The 23,423-nt window shown below is 40.2% G+C and overlaps 1 protein-coding gene across 1 annotated transcript in view; it reads left to right on the top strand.

Moving 5' to 3' along the window:
- Nucleotides 1-92: 92 nt before the first annotated feature.
- Nucleotides 93-23,423, top strand: part of LOC142503866 (ADP-ribosyl cyclase/cyclic ADP-ribose hydrolase 2-like) — a 38,172-nt gene continuing 14,841 nt past the window's right edge. The window contains exons 1-6 of the mRNA XM_075616749.1: nucleotides 93-286; nucleotides 5,125-5,254; nucleotides 6,287-6,422; nucleotides 9,754-9,836; nucleotides 20,803-20,879; nucleotides 21,254-21,346. Coding sequence (XP_075472864.1) covers nucleotides 114-286; nucleotides 5,125-5,254; nucleotides 6,287-6,422; nucleotides 9,754-9,836; nucleotides 20,803-20,879; nucleotides 21,254-21,346 — 692 coding nt within the window. The 5' untranslated portion in view covers nucleotides 93-113. The remainder of the gene's footprint in view (nucleotides 287-5,124; nucleotides 5,255-6,286; nucleotides 6,423-9,753; nucleotides 9,837-20,802; nucleotides 20,880-21,253; nucleotides 21,347-23,423) is intronic.

Genomic DNA, 23,423 nt, shown 5'->3' with positions numbered 1-23,423 from the left:
ATAGTGTAATACCTGTCCTTTATATAGATATGCTTTTTGACATATTTATGCTTCCTATGTTTTTTTTTTCTTCTCTAGATTGTAACATCGGGCTGTGAGGCTATATACTCATTATGTATATTTTCCATTTGATACTTGGAGGCTTGTTCTTTAGTAAAATGAATGTTGTACAAATGGAAGTAGTGACAGAAAAGCAGTGGAGAGGACAAGGTACAACCCCTAACCTGGAAAGCATTGTAGTAGGCAGGTGTAACGATTACATTGAAACAGTGAATCCCACTGTGGGGTAAGTACATTTCCATGCTTGCTATTTTTATTATACTTCGATGAAAATATCTATCTCAGTCCATCATGATTGTGCATGTCTCAGCCAATATAGGCTCATATTGTAACTATCAAAACTTACGAAAAGTCATTGTATCTAAGCTGCTAAAAGTGAGGAGGGGGGGTGGGGGGCATATACAGTTAGGTCCGGAAATAATTGGACACTGATACAAATTTTGTTATTTTGGCTGTGTACCAAAATAAATTCAAGTTAAAGTTAAATAATAAATATGGACTTAAAGTGCAGTCTATCAGCTTTAATTTGAGAGTATTCACATCCAAATTGGAGAAAGGGTTAAGGAATTACATCTCTTTAATTTGTAGCTCCCTCTTTTTCAAGGGACCAAAAGTAATTGGACAATTAACTCAAAAGCTGTTTCATGGACAGGTGTGGGCTATTCCTTCGTAATTTCATCATCATTTAAGCAGGTAAAAGGTCTGGAGTTGATTACAAAAAAATCACAAAAACTGTATGGTGCTCAAACATGAGCCACTGGCTATATAGCCTGAAAATCATGAAGGTACAATATAGTATCCCTGGGAGGTCCCATAAATTTCCAGACCAAAAACTCCAACACTGAAATAAAACCCACTTCCACTAGGTACCGAATAGCTGGAAATAGTCCCACTTGAATGACGTGTGGCTTTCACTGGCTAGTGACCAGACATAACATCGGATGGGTAAGTATCAGGTAATTCAGGTATATGTTGGAATAACTCACATTTGTATAGGGTCTTCAACGGAACTTCCTCCACAGGTGCGGCCTGCCGTTTACTCCACAGCGACCAGACATCCACAGGAAGGAGAGATGGCACACAGCTGATATTGAATAACTGCTATCGAGAGTGGGACCCAGGTTAAAAATGTTTATTGGATCATCAAAATTGCAGGAACCGAGCCCTCCGGCCCCCACCAACGCGTTTCGAGCTATTTGCTCTTTCTCAAGGTGCATAGTAATGCCTACAATTACCTTACCTAATATACTCTAATTTCCCGCCGTTTGCCGCCATCCATCCGTCGCAAAGGCGCGTCATCAATGACGCGCCATGCGGGGCCTGGACTGGTGACGTCAGCGCGTAATTCGAGTACATACAAAAAAACTTTAAACAAAAACTTTATTGAACATTGTGTTAAAATGCTGTATTAAATCTTTCCCAAAACTTTATCACTCTACGACTACGTGACAACTTACAACTTTTAATCAAATTGATTTAAAAAGGGATTTACAACAAGCAACGAAAGAATATATATGTATACTAAAAAAACTAGCCCCTCAAGGGAATAGTAATGATTAAAAGAAATAGTGATAAAAGCATCTTTTGAAAGAGCAACTAGCTCGAAACGCGTTGGTGGGGGCCGGAGGGCTCTGTTCCTGCAATTTTGTTGATCCAATAAACATTTTTAACCTGGGTCCCACTCTCGATAGCAGTTATTCAATATGAGCTGTGCGCCATCTCTCCTTCCTATGGATGTCTGGAGTTGATTACAGGTGTGGCATTCGCATTTGGAAACTGTTGCTGTGAACCCACAACATGCGGTTAAAGGAGCTCTCAATGCATGTCAAACTTTGCACTTAGGCTGCAAAAAAAAATAGAAAATCCATCAGAGAGATAGCAGGAACATTAGGAGTGGCCAAATCAACAGTTTGGTACATTCTGAGAAAAAAAGAACGCACTGGTGAGCTCTGCAACACAAAAAGGCCTGGATATCCACGGAAGACAACAGTGGTGGATGATCGTAGGATCCTTTCCATGGTGAAGAAAAACCCCTTCACAACATCCATCCAAGTGAAGAACACTCTCCAAGAGGTAGGCATATCATAATCGAAGTCTACCATAAAGAGAAGACTTCACAAGAGTAAATACAGAGGGTTCACCACAAGGTGCAAATCATTCATAAGCCTCAAGAGTAGAAAGGCCAGATTAGACTTTGACAAACAATATCTAAAAAAGCCAGCCCAGTTCTGGAACAGCATTCTTTGGACAGATAAAACTAAGATCAACCTGTACCAGAATGATGGGAAGAAAAAAGTATGGAGAAGGCTTGGAACGGCTCATGATCTGAAGCATGCCACATCATCTGTAAAACACGGTGGATGCAGTGTGATGGCATGGGCATGCATGGCTTACAATCGCACTGGGTCACTAGTGTTTATTGATGATGTGACAGAAGACAGAAGCAGCCGTTTTAATTGTGATGTGTATAGGGATATATTGTCTGCTCAGATTCAGCCAAATTCAACAAAGTTGATTGGACGGTGCTTCACTTTACAGATGGAAAATGACCCAAAACATACTGCAAAATCAACCCAGTAGTTTTTTAAGGCAAAGAAGTGGAATATTCTGCAATGGCCGAGTCAATCACCTGGTCACAACCCGATCAAGCATACATTTCACGAACAAACAACAACTGTAGACAGCTGCAGTAAAGGCCTGGCAAAGCATCACAAAGGAGGAAACCAGCGCTTGGTGATGTCCATGCGTTCCAGACTAAAAGCAGTCATTGCCTGCAAAGGATTCTCAACAAAGTATTAAAAATGAAAATTTTATTTATGATTGTGTTAATTTGTCCAATTACATTTGAGCCCCTGAAATAAGGGGACAGTGTATGAAAATGGTTGCCATTCCTAAACGTTTCATACGATATTTTTGTTCAACCCCTTGAGTTAAAGCTGAAAGTCTGCACTTCTATTGCATCTCGGTTGTTTTATTTCAAATCTATTGTGGTGGCACACAGAGCCAAAATTATGAAAATTGTGTCAGTGTCCAATTATTTCCAGACCTAACTGTATATAGCCCTTCAAACACCCCTCTATATATCATCGGGAGAGACACCTGGGCTCAAAAAGGAGCACACCTGAGAGATATACAAAGTATATTTAAATGACTCACATCCCACACTACCTAAAAGGATATCTAAGATGGGATGGGACATTTCACCACCGACATTTCACTACTGCCACCCCACCCCTGCCATTTAGCCCCGGCCAGCATCTCACCGCAACTATTTAGCCACTGCCGCTGCAATGCATTAGCGTTTATTAGTATTAGGAGTTAATTTTAGGTTTAGGGTAAGGGGTCTGATTGGGGGTTTTAGGGTAATGGGTAAGGTTAGGGGTTTGCCTTTGCAGAAAAACAGTTGGTGGCTAAATATCCCGGCAGCATGTAGGACACCATGTGAGGAATGGAGTACTGGTGTCTGATCCAACAGGATTAGCACCCACAACCTCGGCTATCCTGGGCAACAGCAGTGTGAGCTAAACCAGTTGCTGGGTAGGATTTCTGTCACAGCATACTTCTCACCGCTCATACCTGTAGCCTGGCTTTATTTAAAAGCAGACGACTTGCACTTCCTGGTTACCACTGCCAGTTGAATGTTCCTTGTGAACACAAAGAAGCACATCTAAGGTACCTGTGAGATATGCTATTAGTTGGTTTAGATACAGGTGTGAGCAGTAGAGCTCAAAAGTATGCTGTGCTACTCATGGGGTGCTACTCATCAGCTTGTTTAGTGCACACTGCTAGAGCTGCTGCCCAGAATAGCAAAGATTGTTGGTCAGTAATCCATTTCTCAATGTCAACTCAATATAGTTGTTATGGAAATCCTCATCCGGATTTTTTTTTTTAGTGGCCCAGTCCGCATTTGAATTTGGGTGATTGGATTTTGTTAAAACCAGTCCAGAAAATCCGCGGAACGGATTCCAACCGATTCGCTCATTGTGAGGGCATATGATTCTAGAGACAGGGACACTGATTCAATACCTGTTATGGGATTCCACAACAGTTGAGAATTCGGCCCTTGTTCAGCATCAGTCACCTGATCCGCATCCACACACAAACTTTCAATGTTACTGTAGTTTAGTACTTTTTTTGTTCAGCTTTAATTGAACTCAGAGGTGCAGGAGGGCGGGGAGAGAAATGTTCATTCCACATCACTTGTGAATCAAGGTACACAAGATATTCACAGAGGAAATTTCCAGTACAAACAGAGATGCCGACTGCAGCAGCTCTTCAGTGTAAGAAATCTGAATATTTTAGCAACATTAAGACTGGCTACATTTTAGTAATCTCCATGATATCAGAATGTATCTAAACTAGGTTCTCCAAAAATGACTAGACATCTAATACTCCAAAAGCTAATCCCAATAACTTCTGCTCCCATTAAAGCTGCAGTTCAAGCTGCTGTTTAAAAAAATATATATATTTTTTCCCCCCATTCAATATGTGCATCAATAAAATCTGCACACTGACAAGTGATTAGCTAAGCTGCAGATCGATCTGTTCTCCTCTAATCAATCGCTTGCTCGGGGCTACTTAATTCAGTTCTTGCATAGCATTTTGGGCAATGTAGTTCCTGGAATATGATTGACTGGGCAGTTGCTAAATACAATTGGTTCACTGCTAGAGAGAGGGCGGGGGTCAAGTGCCAGAACCTATCAGAAGGGGAAGGGGGCTGTCACTTTGGAAATGCTTCCTACATTAAAAACATTTAAAATGTCTTTAAAACATTTTTTCTCATAGTACAGAACTGATTTATTTAAAAAAAAAACACACGTGTAGAATATTGCTTGAACTGCTGCTTTAAAGTGTTTATCTTCGTTTTATGCATTGTTCTGTCATTTCTCTAACTCAAGTCTATTTGGAATTTCCCTCCCCCAAAAAATCTACAGTCTGTTACAGCATGAAATGGTGTCTGCAGAGGGGCGTTTATAATATGTACTGTATACACAACAATAAAATAAATACAGGAAATTGTCTATCCTTTATTAAAAATGTACTGTTGCATTATTATTGGTGCAGTAAGAAGAATTGCTCACAGATATGGGATGCTTTTAAGGTGGCGTTTGTCAACAAGGATCCATGTTCCGTTTTCCCTTCTGACTATGATCTATACATTAATCTGACACTTCATGACATCCCTGCTAATAAGGTACAGTATTCTGCACTATTGTTCTAACCAGAAGCCTTCAACTATGTGAGAAAAAATGCCAAACAGTAACTTTTATAATGCTGAGATTACAACCTCCAAGGACCAAAATCAGCAACATTTGTGGGTTTTGGATGAGAATTTGAATGTAAAAGTTCCACATTTTAACAGTAATATTTCATTGAAGTCTTCCCCTAAATCCCTTCTCCTCCATAAAGTTAAAATACTATTTTAAATGCGAATGGACAAAGGTTACAGACATTGATAATCACAAAAACTGTTTATTGATCTTTTGTGACTATAAATTAAGTCATTCTCCGTCATTAAAGATCTTACATTTTACTTACTCATATTGAGCAAGGAGAGTTTTTGGAACTTTGGACGGGTCAAAAAGTACCATGTCCACTTACAGAGCCTAAATATACCATTAGGTGTCAAACATCAACTTAAATGTACTTACATCTATTTTTATTTGTATAGTGCTAACCATGTACACCGCACGTTACAAAAAAAGGACAATAGAATGCAGGGAATTATAATACAATAAGTACAACAAACATAACATGAGGCAGTGAACATAAATTAGTATTAAATGAAGAGTGAGGTTGAAGGAGAAATGATGTCCTCATATACTGTTTTCATGTGGATTTGAGGACAAAATCATGGACACTGAATGTTAAACGATTGAGTGTCTAAGAGCTTTTAATTGACGAATTTTGTTTTAAATATTGACTCTGTAATGAATAGCTGAAGTGCAGTCAAGTTGGACAGCAATTATATGCACCACAGTGGACTTTCCAAAACAAATATTCAATAAAAAATCATTCTTACACAATATATGGCCAAAACCACCATGTGGCGATGGAAGACACACCTTACAGCTCATTTAAGTAATTGGGCGGTAAGGTGTCTTCCTGCGCCGGAAAGAGTCTAATGGTGGATGACTGCTTAGTAAGTGCGGGCCATGTCCTGTTAGGGTTTTAATATAATAAAATAAATGACTTGCTAACATTATCCTGTGTTTGGTTTTCTTAGTCTCTTTTCTGGGAAAATAACAAGAAACTGGTGCACAGATACTCAGACAAAACTAACCGCTACATGCCACTTGGTGATACCTTAATTGGTTGGTTAGCAGATAACTTATATTGGTGTGGGACAACCGGTGATCCAGGTTAGTTACCAACTTGTAACAGGTAATGATTGCAAGCTATTCTACACACTAAAATAATGGACGGCGCTCTCACAATGATCATGTAAATTAATTAGAGTGGATAGAAGAAAATAATTGTAGGTGATAGATTTTACATGTGAAAGTTGCTCAAAACCTCTGGTGAGGACATGTTTCCAAAAGTCCTCCTTTTCAAACTTCACTACTCCAAAATCCAAAAAATAGAAAATAATAAAGTGTACACTGTGTAAATTAATGAAGAAAATGTGGCGTTGATCTTGGCTCATATGTGAGCCCACTTGCTAAAAAGTAAGAATAATAAAGCTCATCCAATCAGTGGCTAGTGTGTTTCTTCTTTATGCTGCTAAACCTTGTGATTCCCAGGGGTGGATAGGTACTACAGCTTTCTCCAAAATTGGTTTCTGCGTTTCTACTTTTGTAGATGTATGTGGATATTTTTGGGGTGATCCTGCTCCTTCTTGATTTTGGAGTAGTGTAAGCTATTCTAATCAGAGGCCTCATGAATGAGTACAAGGAACATCAATTGTATATTCAATCAATAAACTGATCACACCCAACAGATATACACAGTAAATGTACAGAAATGATCATCTTTGTATAGTCCTCTTCCTTAGAGTGATCTAAAAGCAGAAATAATAATTCAATACCCTATGACCTAATCTGTGTTTAACGGCAATTTTATTTATCAGGCTATCCACTAAAGCCAAGCCATAGCACTAGCAGTAAAGCAGTGGTACAGGATGTTAGCGTTCTTTATAATGCAATGTCTGGCGATATCGGATTATCAACAAATATAGCATCAATTTTTTTTATCGCCTATCCCAGGCTGGCGTTAGACCTATCTTGCCTATGTAAACTATGGCCACTACACGCAGGCAAGATAAGACTACCACCCTTTTCCTCCGCAATATAACAAAGATACGCCCTTTCCTCTGTTGCTCGACTGCTAAAACTCTGACTCAGGCCCTCATGCTCTCCCGTCTTGATTACTGTAACCTCCTCCTGTCCGGCCTTCCTGCCTCTCACCTGTCTCCCCTACAATCTATCCTAAATGCTGCTGCTAGAATCACTCTACTCTTTCCTAGATCTGTCTCAGCATCTCCCCTCCTGAAATCCCTCTCCTGGCTTCCGATCAAATCCCGCATCTCACACTCCATTCTTCTCCTCACTTTTAAAGCTTTACACTCTTCTGTCCCTCCTTACATCTCAGCCCTAATTTCTCGCTATGCACCATCCCGACTCTTGCGTTCTGCTCAAGGATGTCTTCTTTCTACCCCCTTTTTATCTAAAGCCCTCTCCTGCCATAAACCTTTTTCACTGACTGCCCCACACCTCTGGAATGCCCTTCCCCTCAGTACCCGACTAGCACCCTCTCTATCCACCTTTAAGACCCACCTTAAGACACACTTGCTTAAAGAAGCATACAAATAGCACTGTGAACATTCTGAACACATGATACATAAAGCTTGGCCCCCTGCAGATGCACTTACCAGAACTCCCTCCTACTGTCTCTGTACGTTCTCCCTACCTACCAATTAGATTGTAAGCTCCTTGTGGCAGGGACTCCTCTTCCTTAATGTTATGTTTATGTCTAAAGCACTTATTCCCATGATCTGTTATTTATATTAACTGTTATTTATTCGATTACCACATGTATTACTACTGTGAAGCGCTATGTACATTAATGGCGCTATATAAATAAAGACATACAATACAATACAATACCCTTGAATGGGTGATACAAATACCTAGTCACAGCAGAACATATTACTATATTAACCCCTTAGTTGCTCAAGTGGGCAGCCAGCCATGGTAAAACCATGGTCAAACATGAACTACCTGGCCACATTGACTACTAATGAGTTAATATTTGCAAATATACATGGTGTATATTTTGTGGGGGGGGGGGTGGGAGGTTGTAGGGTATTTATGGTTTCAGTTACCCCCTTTTCTGCCTGAAAGCATTCCTTTGCACTAAATTGGTTGCCTCAGACATCAAAGGGGTTAAATAATTATCCGCTATAGGGTTTTGTAAGAAATCCTATTACATAATCCCGTGGTAGAAAAGTGTGATATTTCCCAGCCTTCCACAGTTGCATCGCTAGCACTGATTCATGCAGATTTCCATGAGTTATCGCTTATTTGTATCACTAGAGCTATTTAGCGCTATGTTAACGCGACTTTTGTGCTGCAAATTTGATAAATATTGCTATCCATTTATTAATAAATATTTCTCAGTAAATGTGGTGGTCATTCTAAAAAATATAATAACAAATTGTAACACTTTATCGACCTTAACTGAATCTAGGCCTATATTTCTTAAAACTGATGCTCTGGCTAGAGATTCTCCACCTACACTAACTCTACTGAAAGCTCATTATTTATTTATAAAATGTTTTACCAGGAAGTAATACCAGAAATTGAGAGTTACCTCTCGTTTTCAAGTATGTCCTGGGCACAGAGTTCTAAAAATACAAGAACAGGATTATACGGTCAATTCACAGACATTTAATGGACAGATAGAGTTGGAAAATTGGGTACAAGGGATAAAGGACCTGTGAGTTTCAGATTGAAATAGAGCAGCTTTAACATCAGCAAACATCAGCAAACTGCTCACACTCTTTGGCTGCCCTTTGACTGCTCTTCGGCTGCGCCAAAGACTGTCCGCCTTTGGAGCAACGCAGATGTACACTGGGGTAGACAATACATAAGGACAATACATGGATTTTAGATCACATTAAAATGATAATACCGATAAAATATTAAGATACTTTTTAAAGAATAATAGATGCCTGACAAAGTTAGTCTGTATGCACAATCTCATTACAGTAGAATAAGAAGCACTAGAAATAAAACTCGTCTTAGTGGTGTGTGTGTGTGTGTGTGTGTGTGTGTGTGTGTGTGTGTGTGTGTGTGTGTGTGTGTGTGTGTGTGTGTGTGTGTGTGTGTGTGTGTGTGTGTGTGTGTGTGTGTGTTTGTGTGTGTGTGTTGGAGTGTGTGAATATACAGGTATGTATATTTAATTGTACTAGGTCCCACTAAGTTAGCTGTGGGTCTCAAACCATGATTACCTCTGGCTATTGCCATTTCATTTTAAAATTGTTCATCCTAGTGCTGTACCTGTTACCTTTATTAGTAGCAATTTAAAATATTGGGCTTTAGTATAAGTGCTGCATCCCTGTGTTTAAATAATGTAAGCCGACCACCTTAAACTGTTTAGATGTTATACAATAGCCTATAATAAATCATTGTTGCCCATGAACCTGCCTAGCGTCTGATTTATATAATAAGATTACATTTATTGTTTATTTAGGAATAGATTACAGCTTCTGTCCTACTACAGCAGAGTGTGAACATAACGCAGAAGAATCTTTTTGGAGGAGTGCCTCAGTTACCGTATGTTTTATCTTGTTATAACATAAGTCGGTGTGTAAAACACAAGGAATATACATAGTATATAATGTGTGTCAAAATTTGTTGAGAAGTCCTACAGATGCAGCGACCGTTATTCGAACAAATCACGGCGCCGTTTTCGTGTGCGCCGCTGTACTCCACGCGGCATTAACGCCGCCAATTGCCCCAGGCACACGTGTTTATTGCGGTTGCTTTGTTTGAATGTCATGGATTGTTTGCAATTAAATGCAATGAAATGAATGAATTGTAATGTGTACAGTACTGTGCTACTGTGTCAATTTCAGGTGTTTAAAAGCCACAACACTAAAATGCAATTTTCTGCACTCGTGTCTTAAGGGGTTGCGGTTGGAAGAAATCCCGCGCCATGACATTGTTATTCCGAGGTATACACTGCGTGGTGTTTCAATAACGGCCGCTGCATCTGTACATGCTGACAACAGACATCAGATAATCTAATGCTAGTAAAAACATATAAGTTCTCACTGTGAGCAATAAGTCAAATTTGTGATATGCAGAATTTGAGTGGAATTTACAACTTGCTTTCTCCCAGTTGATTTAGGGTTCTCTGATCTGCTTTGGAGTAAAGATGTGAGAAACGTTCACCAAGGACCATGAACCAGGCAAAATGTGTCCTTTTTCATCTAGGAAATAATGTGAAATATTGTCCGTTTGGAAGCGATTTGCCAAACATTAGGTCAATGTGGACTGGAATTTTGCTTAATATCACATTTTCAAAATTTTCTAAAATCGCTAGATTAACTTGAATTAAGTCGAGATTGCCGTGATAGTGTAGAGTAAATGAGTACATCAGTATTAGGTGATACATTTTTTATTGGGACTAACAATAGATATTATAAGACAAGCTTTCGAGAGTTTTCCTCTCTTCCTCAGGTTCAGCAAAACTGATGGATCCCATGAGTATAACACAGACGTAAAAAAAACAAGATAACAATCTAAGACAAGAGATGTCGAGAATTCATTGCAAAGTGTATTTATTTATTTATAAAATGTTTTACTAGGAAGTGATATAACAAGAGAAGCTGCACACCACATATAATAAATCAAAATACTTGCAAGGACCGGTGCTCCTGGTTCAGGGATATCTGCCTAAAAAATCCAGTATATGGAGAAGAATTGAATGATCCAGGGCAACTTCGGATTTCTTTGAAAAATTTAATCAGCACAAAAAACACAATGTTTCATCCCTCCTAGGGGACTTTATCAAGTGACTGGCTTGCAGAGACTACAGCAATGTCCAGTATAAATAGCTAGAACACCAAGGTGAAAAACTTAAACACCAATTACCCCCAGTAATCACATGATGGTCAGCAGTTGACATCTTGATCCTCCATGCGGTATGCATTCCGGTCCGGTCGCGCTGACGTCATCAGATGGTACCTGCGCGTTGACGTCATCATCAGGTCCCTCTGCGTGGTGCGATCCGGCTGCCTGATCAGGCATAAGGTCACGCTGACGTGCTCCCCCTGCTCCTCCTCTGGATGTTGATCCTCCGTCGTCCCGTAGTCTTGCGATGTTTCCCGAGTTGTGATGATGTCATCCGTGACAGGCTCAGATCATCTCTGTCTCCTTAACTGGTCATGCCGTTTTTCGCACATGCGCAGTGCGTCCGCACTTCAGTGTGATTACTTGGCTGTGATACCAGGGGGAAGAGGGCTTAGTCTGGCTTGTGGATGAAACATCAATCTGGGTGGAGTAATGAAGAGAGGAGAGAGTTTATTCAATGTGAATAGATATATATAGTGCCACTATACCTAAACAAAAGATTTAAAATATGGAATGTTTATTTCTTTCATGACTTAAGTTGTTTGAGAACAGCAGCAGCAGCAGCAGCAGCAGCAACAATGAATGAGTTATTGGTATGCTGTGGAAGAGAAATTCACATTAGATGTAAAATCAAAAGACATTTTAACGGCTATTGAGAAAACAATTAAGGGACAGATAATCATTAAGTCCCCTAGGGGAGACTGTATCCAGTGTGTAAGAATACAACAATGGGAAAGGGGGAAAGGGGTGGAGACCCTCGCATCAGCCTCTAATCAGGAAAGAATTAACAACGGTGCAATAAGGGGAAGGAGCAGAATTATAACAATTAAACAAAAGACACCCTATGGGCAGCACTCGTTGTAAGCAGATATGAATTAGTGATAAATTTAAAATTAAAATGCTTTAATCGTATAATTTAAAATAGATGTCAAAATTGTTGAAAAAATGGTCAACTGACTGTGGTGACAAAATACAAAGAAAACAGACAAAAATATATAAAATACTATAACTGAGATCTAGGGGGGAGGTGGAGAGCCCACCTAGCTGCTAACTAGCAGAAATCAACAGTCAAGGACTATAATAGTCAACCCCCTAGTTCAGCAATAACAAGGTTAAAAGGCCTGTAAAGTGGATACAGGTGACGGAGAACTACCCATGCCAAGGTATATACCTATGTGCTATGCACAATAGATTGAGAGCTCACTAATTGCTGTTTGATGGTCCACAATGAAGATGGTGAGGAATACCCTAAATAAAGGGTTGAAGCAAGCCTAACTATAGGAGGGTTAATATGGTAGGCTAAGTGTTATATTATAGTGTGCACAAGAGCTCACAAAGTGTGGTACTTAGCTCTGGGGCACGGTTCTAGTCCGTATCCAGTTATAGCCCCCTAACATAAATGTGCCACTTAAACATGCTTAATAATACCTCACAGTATACACATAGGTCAGTCAGTGACTATCAATAGCTAAATGTACAAGAGCTTACAAAAAATGTTTTTTACAGCTCTGGGGTACGGATCTAGTCCGTATCCAGTTATGGCCCCCTAATTCAAATGTGTCACAGTAACAGATAGGTAAACAGACTGTAATGACGTTGTGAGCAAACACATAAATGAGCCGAGGGGAGAGGAAATGCACGCAATGAAAAAAGTAGTCAGCAGCAATTGCATTTACACGTGCTGGGTGAGGTAATTGGATATATACCGCATCCCTGTGTTCAGCCCTCGTCAGGGTTAATATCACGGAGTAACGCTGACATAAGCAGTTGTACCTGTGGTTCCTGTTCAAAGTCCTGCTGCCGTAAGATACCACATAAAGTACCTGGTGTCTGTGATGTATAGACCCAGACTCCCTTAACACGCGTCTCGGCTCTGTGCAGAGCCTCTCACCCTCTGCTCGGCATGGGGACGTCAATGCGTGATGACGCAGGTGGGAGGCGGCTACAGGACTGACGTCATCACGCATTGACGTCCCCATGCCCCCAGGGATGTGGTATATATCCAATTACCTCACCCAGCACGTGTAAATGCAATTGCTGCTGACTACTTTTTTCATTGCGTGCATTTCCTCTCCCCTCGGCTCATTTATGTGTTTGCTCACAACGTCATTACAGTCTGTTTACCTATCTGTTACTGTGACACATTTGAATTAGGGGGCCATAACTGGATACGGACTAGATCCGTACCCCAGAGCTGTAAAAAACATTTTTTGTAAGCTCTTGTACATTTAGCTATTGATAGTCACTGACTGACCTATGTGTATACTGTGAGGTATTATTAAGCATGTTTAAGTGGCACATTTATGTTAGGGGGCTATAACTGGATACGGACTAGAACCGTGCCCCAGAGCTAAGTACCACACTTTGTGAGCTCTTGTGCACACTATAATATAACACTTAGCCTACCATATTAACCCTCCTATAGTTAGGCTTGCTTCAACCCTTTATTTAGGGTATTCCTCACCATCTTCATTGTGGACCATCAAACAGCAATTAGTGAGCTCTCAATCTATTGTGCATAGCACATAGGTATATACCTTGGCATGGGTAGTTCTCCGTCACCTGTATCCACTTTACAGGCCTTTTAACCTTGTTATTGCTGAACTAGGGGGTTGACTATTATAGTCCTTGACTGTTGATTTCTGCTAGTTAGCAGCTAGGTGGGCTCTCCACCTCCCCCCTAGATCTCAGTTATAGTATTTTATATATTTTTGTCTGTTTTCTTTGTATTTTGTCACCACAGTCAGTTGACCATTTTTTCAACAATTTTGACATCTATTTTAAATTATACGATTAAAGCATTTTAATTTTAAATTTATCACTAATTCATATCTGCTTACAACGAGTGCTGCCCATAGGGTGTCCAGTGTGTAAGTCCAGAAGGCTTCTCTCTGAAGTAATGCTATATCCCTCTCTGAATCTGGAGTTGATATATCTACTGATTCTATCCCCATAATCTTCAATGAAGCCACTGTATGTTTATGATCTGTACAATGCGTGATAAGTACAGTCTCTTCCTTCTTACCATTAATTTTGCTGCGATGCTCTATAAACCTTGTCTTAAGCATGCGGCTTGTCTTTCCTACATAATGCAGCCCACAAGGGCATTTAATGACATAAATGATATTCGTGGAATTACACATAATTCTACTTTTGATTTTGTATTTTTGGCCACTCCTTGGGTGACAGAATACATCTCCTGTAGTAAGGCTATTGCACACCGAGCACCCGAAGCACTTGAAACATCCTTGTTTTTGTACACTCAGAAAGTGTGGTGCTGCAAGATATTTGTCATCACTTGCTCTAATGAGTATGTCTTTTAGATTTTGACCTCTGATACGCAAATCGTGGGGGCTCACTGCATATTGGGCCTATCAGGGCATCTGCTTGAAGAACCCTCCAGTGTTTGCAGATAATGTTTTTAATTTGTTTACTTGCTGACTATATTAATCCTTTCTGTTCCTTTATCACGTTGCACCGCTTGAACCTCCTTGCTAAGTGCCTTATCAATATCAGACGGTTTGTGCCCACGTGAGACAAACCTCTGTTTGATGTCTGTTAAAGTCTCTTTTAATTTTTCAGGTCTGCTGACAATCTTAGTAGCCCTTATTTTCTGAGAGAACGGTAATATTGCCTTGAGAGGTTCTGGATGGAAGCTTGATGCGTGAAGTGTTGCATTGCGATCTGTGGGTTTCCGATAAAGATCTGTGTTAAGACTGTGCACATCAAAAGTGATGAGGACATCTAAAAACGATATCTGGGTGGGACTCCATTTATTAGTGAATGGAACCGGAGTCGGGAGCCTATCTAAGTATGTAAAAAAATCTATAAGATGTTCATCCGTTCCCTCCCAAATAAAAAACAGATCATCTATGTAACGACAGTAAAAGATCATTTTGTCATAGTATGCGGTGTTATAAATGTATTTAGCCTCAAAATCAGCCATATATAGATATATAGATTTGCATAAGAGGGGGCGACATTACTGCCCATGGCCGTACCCATGATTTGAAGATAGAATTTTTTCTCATATTTAAAATAATTTTTATGCAAAATGAAATGCAGTAATAAGAGAATAAAATCTATAGGTGGCCATATAGTATGTTCTTTTTCGAGCGCCTTTCTCACTGCATCCATACCTTCATCATGGGGAATAATAGTGTATAAACTGCTCACATCCATGGTGTCCAGCAGAATGTTTTTATCCTGTATTGGAAGTGCTTTGAGTTTGCTCAAAAAATCATATGCGTCTTTTACATATGATTTGCCCATTGTGACAAGTGGTTGTAAAAATTGATCTACAAAAATAGCCAACGGCTGATTAATAGAACAAGTTGCCAAAATTATAGGCCTTCCAGGGGGGTTGTGGAGACTCTTGTGGACTTTAGGTAATAAGTATAACACAGGACGTCTCGGATTGACCATTGTCAAAAACTCTAATTCTGATTCCGAGATCCATGCATTACTTAGTCCCAGATTTAGAATCTCCACAACCTCTCTTTGATAAGAGGCAGACGGATCTCTCACCAATAAAGTATAGCAATTGGTATCCTCAAGTTGCCTGAGAGCCTCCATTCTATAATTTGCATAATTCTGCAGCACCAGTGCTCCCCCCTTGTCAGCTCTTTTAAGTATGACAAGAGGGTTATTCGCCAAGTTTTTTATACACTCCTTTTCTTTTAAAGGGAGTTTATGGTATGTGTAATGCTTTCTTCTGAAGATGTCATTAACATCTGCTTTAACCAAATTCATGAAAGCCTATATACAGTACTAGGATTTCTCAAAGGCGGAATGAATTTGGATTTTAATTTGCATACCTGCATATCCATTGTGGATACCTGAGTGTTTTGTGGCTGCTGTTGCTGCTGCTGTTGAAACTGTAATCCACAGGCCCTGTTAGAGAAAAAAGATTTCAAATTAAGTTTCCTCTCTAGTTTGAATAATTCTACTTGAACCTCAAATCTTTTGGGTATAGTAGTCGGCACAAATGAGGGACCTTTTGCAAGAACCTTCAGCTCCATCTCTGAAAGAGGATAATCTGAAAGATTGATAACTATATTTGTGAGCGTGTTATTGGTGGTGTCCTTGGGATGACTTCTCCCCCTCCTGGTCTTTTGTCTTTTCCTCTGGCTCCCATCGGTTTGCCTCTCCCTAAGAAAGTTTTGATGAGAGTTTTGTGATGAAGCCCCATCTGCCGATGAACTGGCTTCTGATTCGCTAGTGTTATTCTTTCCTCTGCGTTGGTTTCTCTTGCCCTTCATCTGGTATCTTGTACGTCGTTCCTGCTTGGTCCAGAGATACACAGTATTATCCTTATAATCTGAGATAACTTTTTTGAATTTTTGTTTTTTGAAATGAATGAGGTCACCTTTGTATTTTTGTAGACGTGTTTCTAATTCGTCTAAAAGTTTAACCGTTATCTCACTCTGATGTGTATGCTCTATGGTTATTTCCAATTTTTGGATATCATGTTTAATCTTGGACAATTGTGTCCCGACTTCTTCTATTACAAGTACTATGAGGTCCAGTGAGGCCTTATTAAGTATCTTACACCAGTTATCACAAAAGTCAGCGTTATCAATGCCAATAGTAGTACGGTTTTTAATCCTAAAACCTCTGGGAATGAGTCGTTGTTTGTAATATTCTGTTAGTGTATTGCCGTGGGAAAATAGCTCTATTTCCTTGCGTTTCAGTTTTTCCAAGTCCTTAATATAATCAGTGGGCCTGTCTGGGCCTAAAGCCTCCTCAGGAGTAGATTTGAACAAAAAATGACTTATCTCATCGTCATTAAATGTCTTGGTTTCGGCCTTATTTAGCAAGCCAATAGATAAGTTGGCAAGTCCTTCCATAGGGGTTTAAAAGACACAGTATATCACCTAAACCAATTTCAAAATTGATGGGGCAATGTGAGGTTAGTAATAGTCTTCCTCATAGGTCAAACAAAAATAATGATATGTGCAGAAAAATGCATAAGCAATCTGCAACTGAATTACACAAGCCAGAAGGCTTTTTAAAGGGTGCTAGCAATAAGGCAAAATATATGCAATATAACAAGAGAAGCTGCACACCACATAAAACAAATCAAAATACTTGCAAGGACCGGTGCTCCTGGTTCAGGGATATCTGCCTAAAAAATCCAGTATATGGAGAAGAATTGAATGATCCAGGGCAACTTCGGATTTCTTTGACTAACAATAGATATTATAAGACAAGCTTTCGAGAGTTTTCCTCTCTTCCTCAGGTTCAGCAAAACTGATGTACAAAGATCCCATGAGTATAACACAGATGTAAAAAAACAAGATAACAATCTAAGACAAGAGATGTCGAGAATTCATTGCAAAGTGTATTTATTTATTTATTTATTTATAAAATGTTTTACTAGGAAGTGATACATTGAGAGTTACCTCTCATTTCAAGTATGTCCTGGGCATAGAGTTATGATGACATAGTTACATAAGTGAAAAGAGTATACATTATATACAAAACATTGCATGCATAGTTAGAGATAATATATGTTAAAGGCGTATGTAACAGTTACAGATCAGATTAAAATGTGAGACAGCTTTAGTTTTGAAAGAACTTTGACTGGTGGTGGCTGTGAGAGTCTCCGGTACATTGTTCCAGTTATGGGGTGCACGGTAAGTAAAGAAGAAACGGCCGCATACTTTGCTGAACTGTGCGTCCATGAACAGCCTTTTGGAGTCAGATCTCAGATGATAAGTGCTGCATATGATAGGGGTGAGGAGCTTGTTCAAATTTGAAGGCAAGACAGGAAAGATGAACTTTCTGCCTAGACTCAAGTGATGATCAATCTAGTTCTTTGAGCATTTCGCAGTGATGTGAGTTGTAGTTGCATTGGAGAACAAAACGGCATATTAAATTGTAGAGGGTATCAAGTTTGCTAAGGTGGGTTTGGGGTGCCAAGCCTTATACTATGTCCCCATAGTCGATAATTGGCATTAGCATCTGCTGTGTGATACGCTTTCTGACCAGCAGTCTTAGGGAGGATTTGTTCCTGTAAAGTACACCTAGTTTGGCACAGGTTTTGGATGTCAGGGTATGAATGTGCATCCGAAATGTTAAATGGGAGTCAAACCATATGCCCAAGTATTTAAAACTAGTAACAGGAGTTAGGATGGTATTAGTTGGGATGGTAAATAAACAGACAGGGCAATACATGGATGAAAGGCTTACTGAGAAATGTGGAGAGAGATTAAATTGCAAAATTCTTTAAATTTACTAGATTGGCTTAATGCTGAGACTGGCACATACAGTACACCATGTTTTGCTCACTGTCTGGTGCAGTGTTTTGCAACCGGGGTCCATGGAAAATTTGGGTTCCCCGGGCATCTCTAGAGGATTCCATACAGTGTTCAGGCCATTTGAAAATTGTACCAAATACAGAAGAATTTACAATGCATCTGATCTCAGGCGTGATATTAGAGAGGGTTGGGGTTCCTTACAATGCATCTGGCCTCAGTCGCGCTATTAGAGAGGGTTGTGTTGTTGTTTGCAAACTCACAAACATGGGTTCATTTGATAATGAGAAGTTTATTGCAGAGTATGATCATACACATTCAAAGGTCTATAAGAATCTCTACCAGGGAGTGTCCAAACAGCCGTTTTATAAATTTTTTATTCCTTTGTTCAAAATAGGTTACCAGGCAGAATATACTAACCGCGCCCTAATTCTTAAACCAACCATCTAACAGATCATTAAAACCTGGTTAAAACTAGATTAAAACAGCTCTGTAAAAGGAACCAGGTACAACCTTATACTAGGAATGTGAGCGTAAACCACAGGCACAGTCGTAAATCTGCCAAGAGCAAAACTCACTCACACCCCATTCTTACACACAAAATGGATACTAAAGACATAACAAATCAGACAAAATGGAAACAGAACATTGCATTCAATCCTTCTCCAGAGATCCTCCCAGTCCATTTCAGTATATAAACAGTATCTTCATTTCAGCAATATTACTTAATCATCTGATCTCAGACGAGCTATTAGAGCGGGTTGGGGTTCCTTACAATGCATCTGATCTCAGACACGCTATTAGAGGGGGTTGGGGTTCCTTACAATGCATCTGATCTCAGGCACGCTATTAGAGAGGGTTGGGGTTCCTTACAATGCATCTGATCTCAGATGAGCTATTAGAGAGGGTTGGGGTTCCTTACAATTCATCTGATCTCAGATGAGCTATTAGAGAGGGTTGGGGTTCCTTACAATTCATCTGATCTCAGATGAGCTATTAGAGAGGGTTGGGGTTCCTTACAATTCATCTGATCTCAGACGCGCTATTAGAGAGGGTTGGGGTTCCTTGCAATTAATCTGATCTCAGATGCGCAATTAGAGAGAGTTGGAGTTCCTCTGAATGTCACAATTTCCTTAACCGAAAAAAGGTTATGAAGCCACTGGTCTGGCGTTATGTTGCTGAAATATTACTATTTTGTCAACATTATTAGCCCTTTGAGGCTAGATAAAACATTTCGCACGGAATCTAAATTGGGGAAAAATTGCTAAGAATTATACAGCTGCATTTTGGATAGTTTGCACATCTCTAATTGGGAGCAAAGGTTCTCACTTCAGACTAGTAATTTTAATTTGTGCAATAAAAACGATTTCCCAATCTAGCTCAAACATGTATGCACTATTAGTGGCTGTACCAGTTAGTTTATCTTGCTGTCATTTTAAATTCCCCCCTCTCATCTGCAAAGAGTTTTACTGTTCATATCTAGGTGGAATTAACAAACCTGACTGAAGATTTGTTCATCTCAACTTTAAAGCAGCAGGTTTGAATTATTATTGAATTACCTGAACTTGGTTGGAGCTATTCCCCATTCCCGAGCTGCAAGGCAAGAGATGGACACAAAATTGTCGCTGGGTCTAGCTCGCTCTGGCCGATCCATTTTCTTTTGGTGAGCCGTGGTCATATTTCTTGTCTTTTGACAGAATCTACAAAAAAATTAAGTCGAGTTTTACCGGCAACTTGGCGGTGCCTGTAGCTGTAGCCTGTAACGCAAGGTTGAGTTCTGCAGACACCCCAGGTTCTTCTATGGGCTGTTCAATAGTGCACGCTCTTGCAACGCCGTTGGCGTCGCCATAGCAACGCAGTTATGTGACGCCACGTGTCGCCATGGCAACGCGCATCAAATGACGCGGTGGGGTCACGTGACATCACATGACCCGCAACGTCAATTGACACAGAGACATTGGGCGCAAACGCTGCGGCTCCCAGGAAGGGGGCCGCAGCTCAAAAAGTTTGCGCACCGCTGCTCTAACCAATACTTTCACAGTGTGGCTATTTTCAATAATATGCCACGAATCATTTATATTTACTAATACTAGTTATACATAAAAAATACACCATTCTGATTAATTTAAATTGTATCATTCAGGTATTCATTCATGCATGATGCAATGCAGCAAACTTCATTTCAATGAACTATGTGTCATATGTATAAAGTCACATAGCGACGTTCATGCTACAATGCACAGGTTATGAAGGTTTATACTTTAAACTAAAATGTTACATAAAGTTATGACATATAGAAGTGTAAATAGTAGAAATTGTTTTTTTTTTTAATGTAGACATAATATACTTTATCAGAGTAAATATATATTGAAAATAAATATATATTTTTTTGTTTCCCTATGGAGTATGCGAAACATAGCTCGGGGATAATACAGATAATGCTGAATGGCTCTACACCTGGCGGTGCTTTTCCAATCCAGAGGTAAGAAATAATGTCATCATTTAGTATAAATATAGGTGCTTAAAATGCCAGACATATGGCTAGTGCTCGGTTTCATTTCTACATGGAAACTGAAATATTATTGAGTGCAGCTTTTTCTTTAAAATATTAAAATACACTCACATCAGATTTGATCTCAATTTACTTCCACCTGGTTTTGCTTTCAAAGGGGGCCAACTCCCTTGTGTGACAGCATATACAGTACTATATGCTCCCCCCCCCCCCTATCCTGTTAGTATTGCAAAAACTGTTGCATTTCTTTTGAAGCAATTCTTTTAAATATTTAGAGATGTGTTTTTCTTAGAAAGCAGTACATTTAAGTGCAAGGCGTTTTTAAACTGTGTTTTTTTTTAAAGTTTTTTAGCAGATTATGAAATTCCCAATTTTCAAAAAGACAGAGTATCCCATATTGATATTTGGGTTATGGATGAAATTGGTGGAGCTGACACGTAAGTAATGAATTTTCACTTAAAGTTAGTTTATGGATTGCAGAAGTACTATCCTGAAGTATTATCGTGCTAGAAACCGAGGTCACGGACCCTCGCGACGCTCGCCGCTGCATCTCACCAATTGTATTTTTGTATGTTTCATTATTAAACTAGTTCATTGTTTAATCATATAATCTACAAAATAAATATACACTAATGTACAAACATATACAGTACACGTGTACATACTTCTACACACAACCTGCAAATATTGGGCAGAATAATGGGATTTTTAATTTGATAATTCTGGTGCTGTTTTTACATCAGTTTTGTCTCAGTTTTTTCAGACCTCTAACATTAGCCTCGAGTCACCGGAATTTTATTTGCACAATGCACAAAATACAATATATAGAGCAACTTTTTGAACATGCCTACATGTATCGATTTTTGCAGTGGACCAACATGACTGTTTATGATTATTGTCATTTGCACACAAGCTTTTGAGAACACGTCTGCTTCACATCTAGAGAATTGCTCAGTAAATCAACAATATATACTCATATGAGTGTAGTTCAGTGCGGATTAACTCAGATCATTAAAATGAGCAAGTGCCAGTCATGGAGATGTGAGAAGAGTACTCAGGAGAGGTGAGTAAATGTTGCGCTGTATGTAACTGGAGAAGTGGAATGTGCAGAATCCTTTGCCATAATGGCTCATACAACCATTGTTCTGAGTGAGTGAATTATTTAACCAAGCAGATGATGAAGAGACCACTGCAGACTTTAAAGTGTATGCACAAGGAAACCTTATACAATTAATATATTGGTCCATAAATAGTATCACAACCTATGAATGATCTAACCCAGCAGATCATTATATTCTCAGTCCTCATGTCCTTTTCTGCATTTGTGTTTTTAATATTGTCTTTGAGAAGGAATAAATCAGACAGTGTATGACCTTGGTGAGGAATGTTGTCCCATGGTGTGTTGTTACTGCAATCAGACTTACAGTAGTGTATCTTGCATTCTGGTAGGGTGTGTTTTTCTAACATTATACGTGTTCGAGCACTTATTGCACTAGCCCCATTGGCCAGGCCCCTATCCTACTGTTAATATTCTCTGGTGATTCCCATGGTGCACTGATGTTAACAATTCTGGCGAACAACTTTTCACTGCTTGGCAGCAGAATCACCATCGAGCAGGGAAAATTGTGCCCCAGAATAAATAGCACTGCAGCATTGCGCTATTATGGAGAAGCTGGCAGCAGTATAAAGGAGGACAGAGAAGGTGTAGGGTTCAGAAAACATTTGCCTCCGGGACTAACTTGTTAATTGTTCTGCCTGAGGCTGCTTGATACAGAATTTTATTTGGAAACTTGAATCACATATTATTACTTAGGGCCTTATTCTATATGTAACCCAGGTCTCCAGCAGCTCCTAGAGACCCCCCTCCCTTGGAGCAGCGTGGTCGCGGGTGCCGCCGGAGCCAGCGACGGACCCGACGGCTGCTTCCAAAGGTGGGGGCCGAAGCAGGGAGTAGCGTGCTATCTCTGCGAGCAGGCTGGTTGCCGGGGACGTGATCGGGCCGTTGCTAAGGCCGCAATCGCGTTGCTGCGGTCCCGGCAGCTAGCAAGGAGGGCGCCGCCATTGCGGAGAGACTCGCGTATGCGCAGTGATCGCGCAGATGCAGGTAAGGCCCCAGAGCTAGGGAGAAGTCGCGCGAGTGTAGGGAAAGTGCAGGAAGGGTTGAGGTGGCCTCCAAAGACTCGCGCAGGGCAAGTGCGCACGCGGCCCCAATGTATTTGCAGCCTCCACGGGACTACAACTCCCATGAGGCTTAGGGGCAAGCACATCAGGTGCCTCCGTGTGGCCAATAAGGGCCAAGGATCTCCAGAGGGAGCAATAAGATACATTTCGCGCGCTGAGAACGGCAGTTGGAGCTGGGGAGCTGTGAGGGAAGGAAGGGTGCAGAGAGCATGTGCAGCTCCTGCATCGAGTAAGGTCCCCACATCCCAAGTAAGGCCCCAACTCCCCACCAGGTTAGTGGGTAAGTGTTGAGGGACGGCCCAGATAGGGACGCTGCCCTTAGTGCGTGTCTGT

This window comes from Ascaphus truei, chromosome 1 (genome assembly GCF_040206685.1).
Source record: "Ascaphus truei isolate aAscTru1 chromosome 1, aAscTru1.hap1, whole genome shotgun sequence".
NCBI lineage: Eukaryota > Metazoa > Chordata > Amphibia > Anura > Ascaphidae > Ascaphus > Ascaphus truei.
Note: the sequence above shows the minus strand (reverse complement) of the source record. Positions and strands in the feature narration are given on the sequence as shown.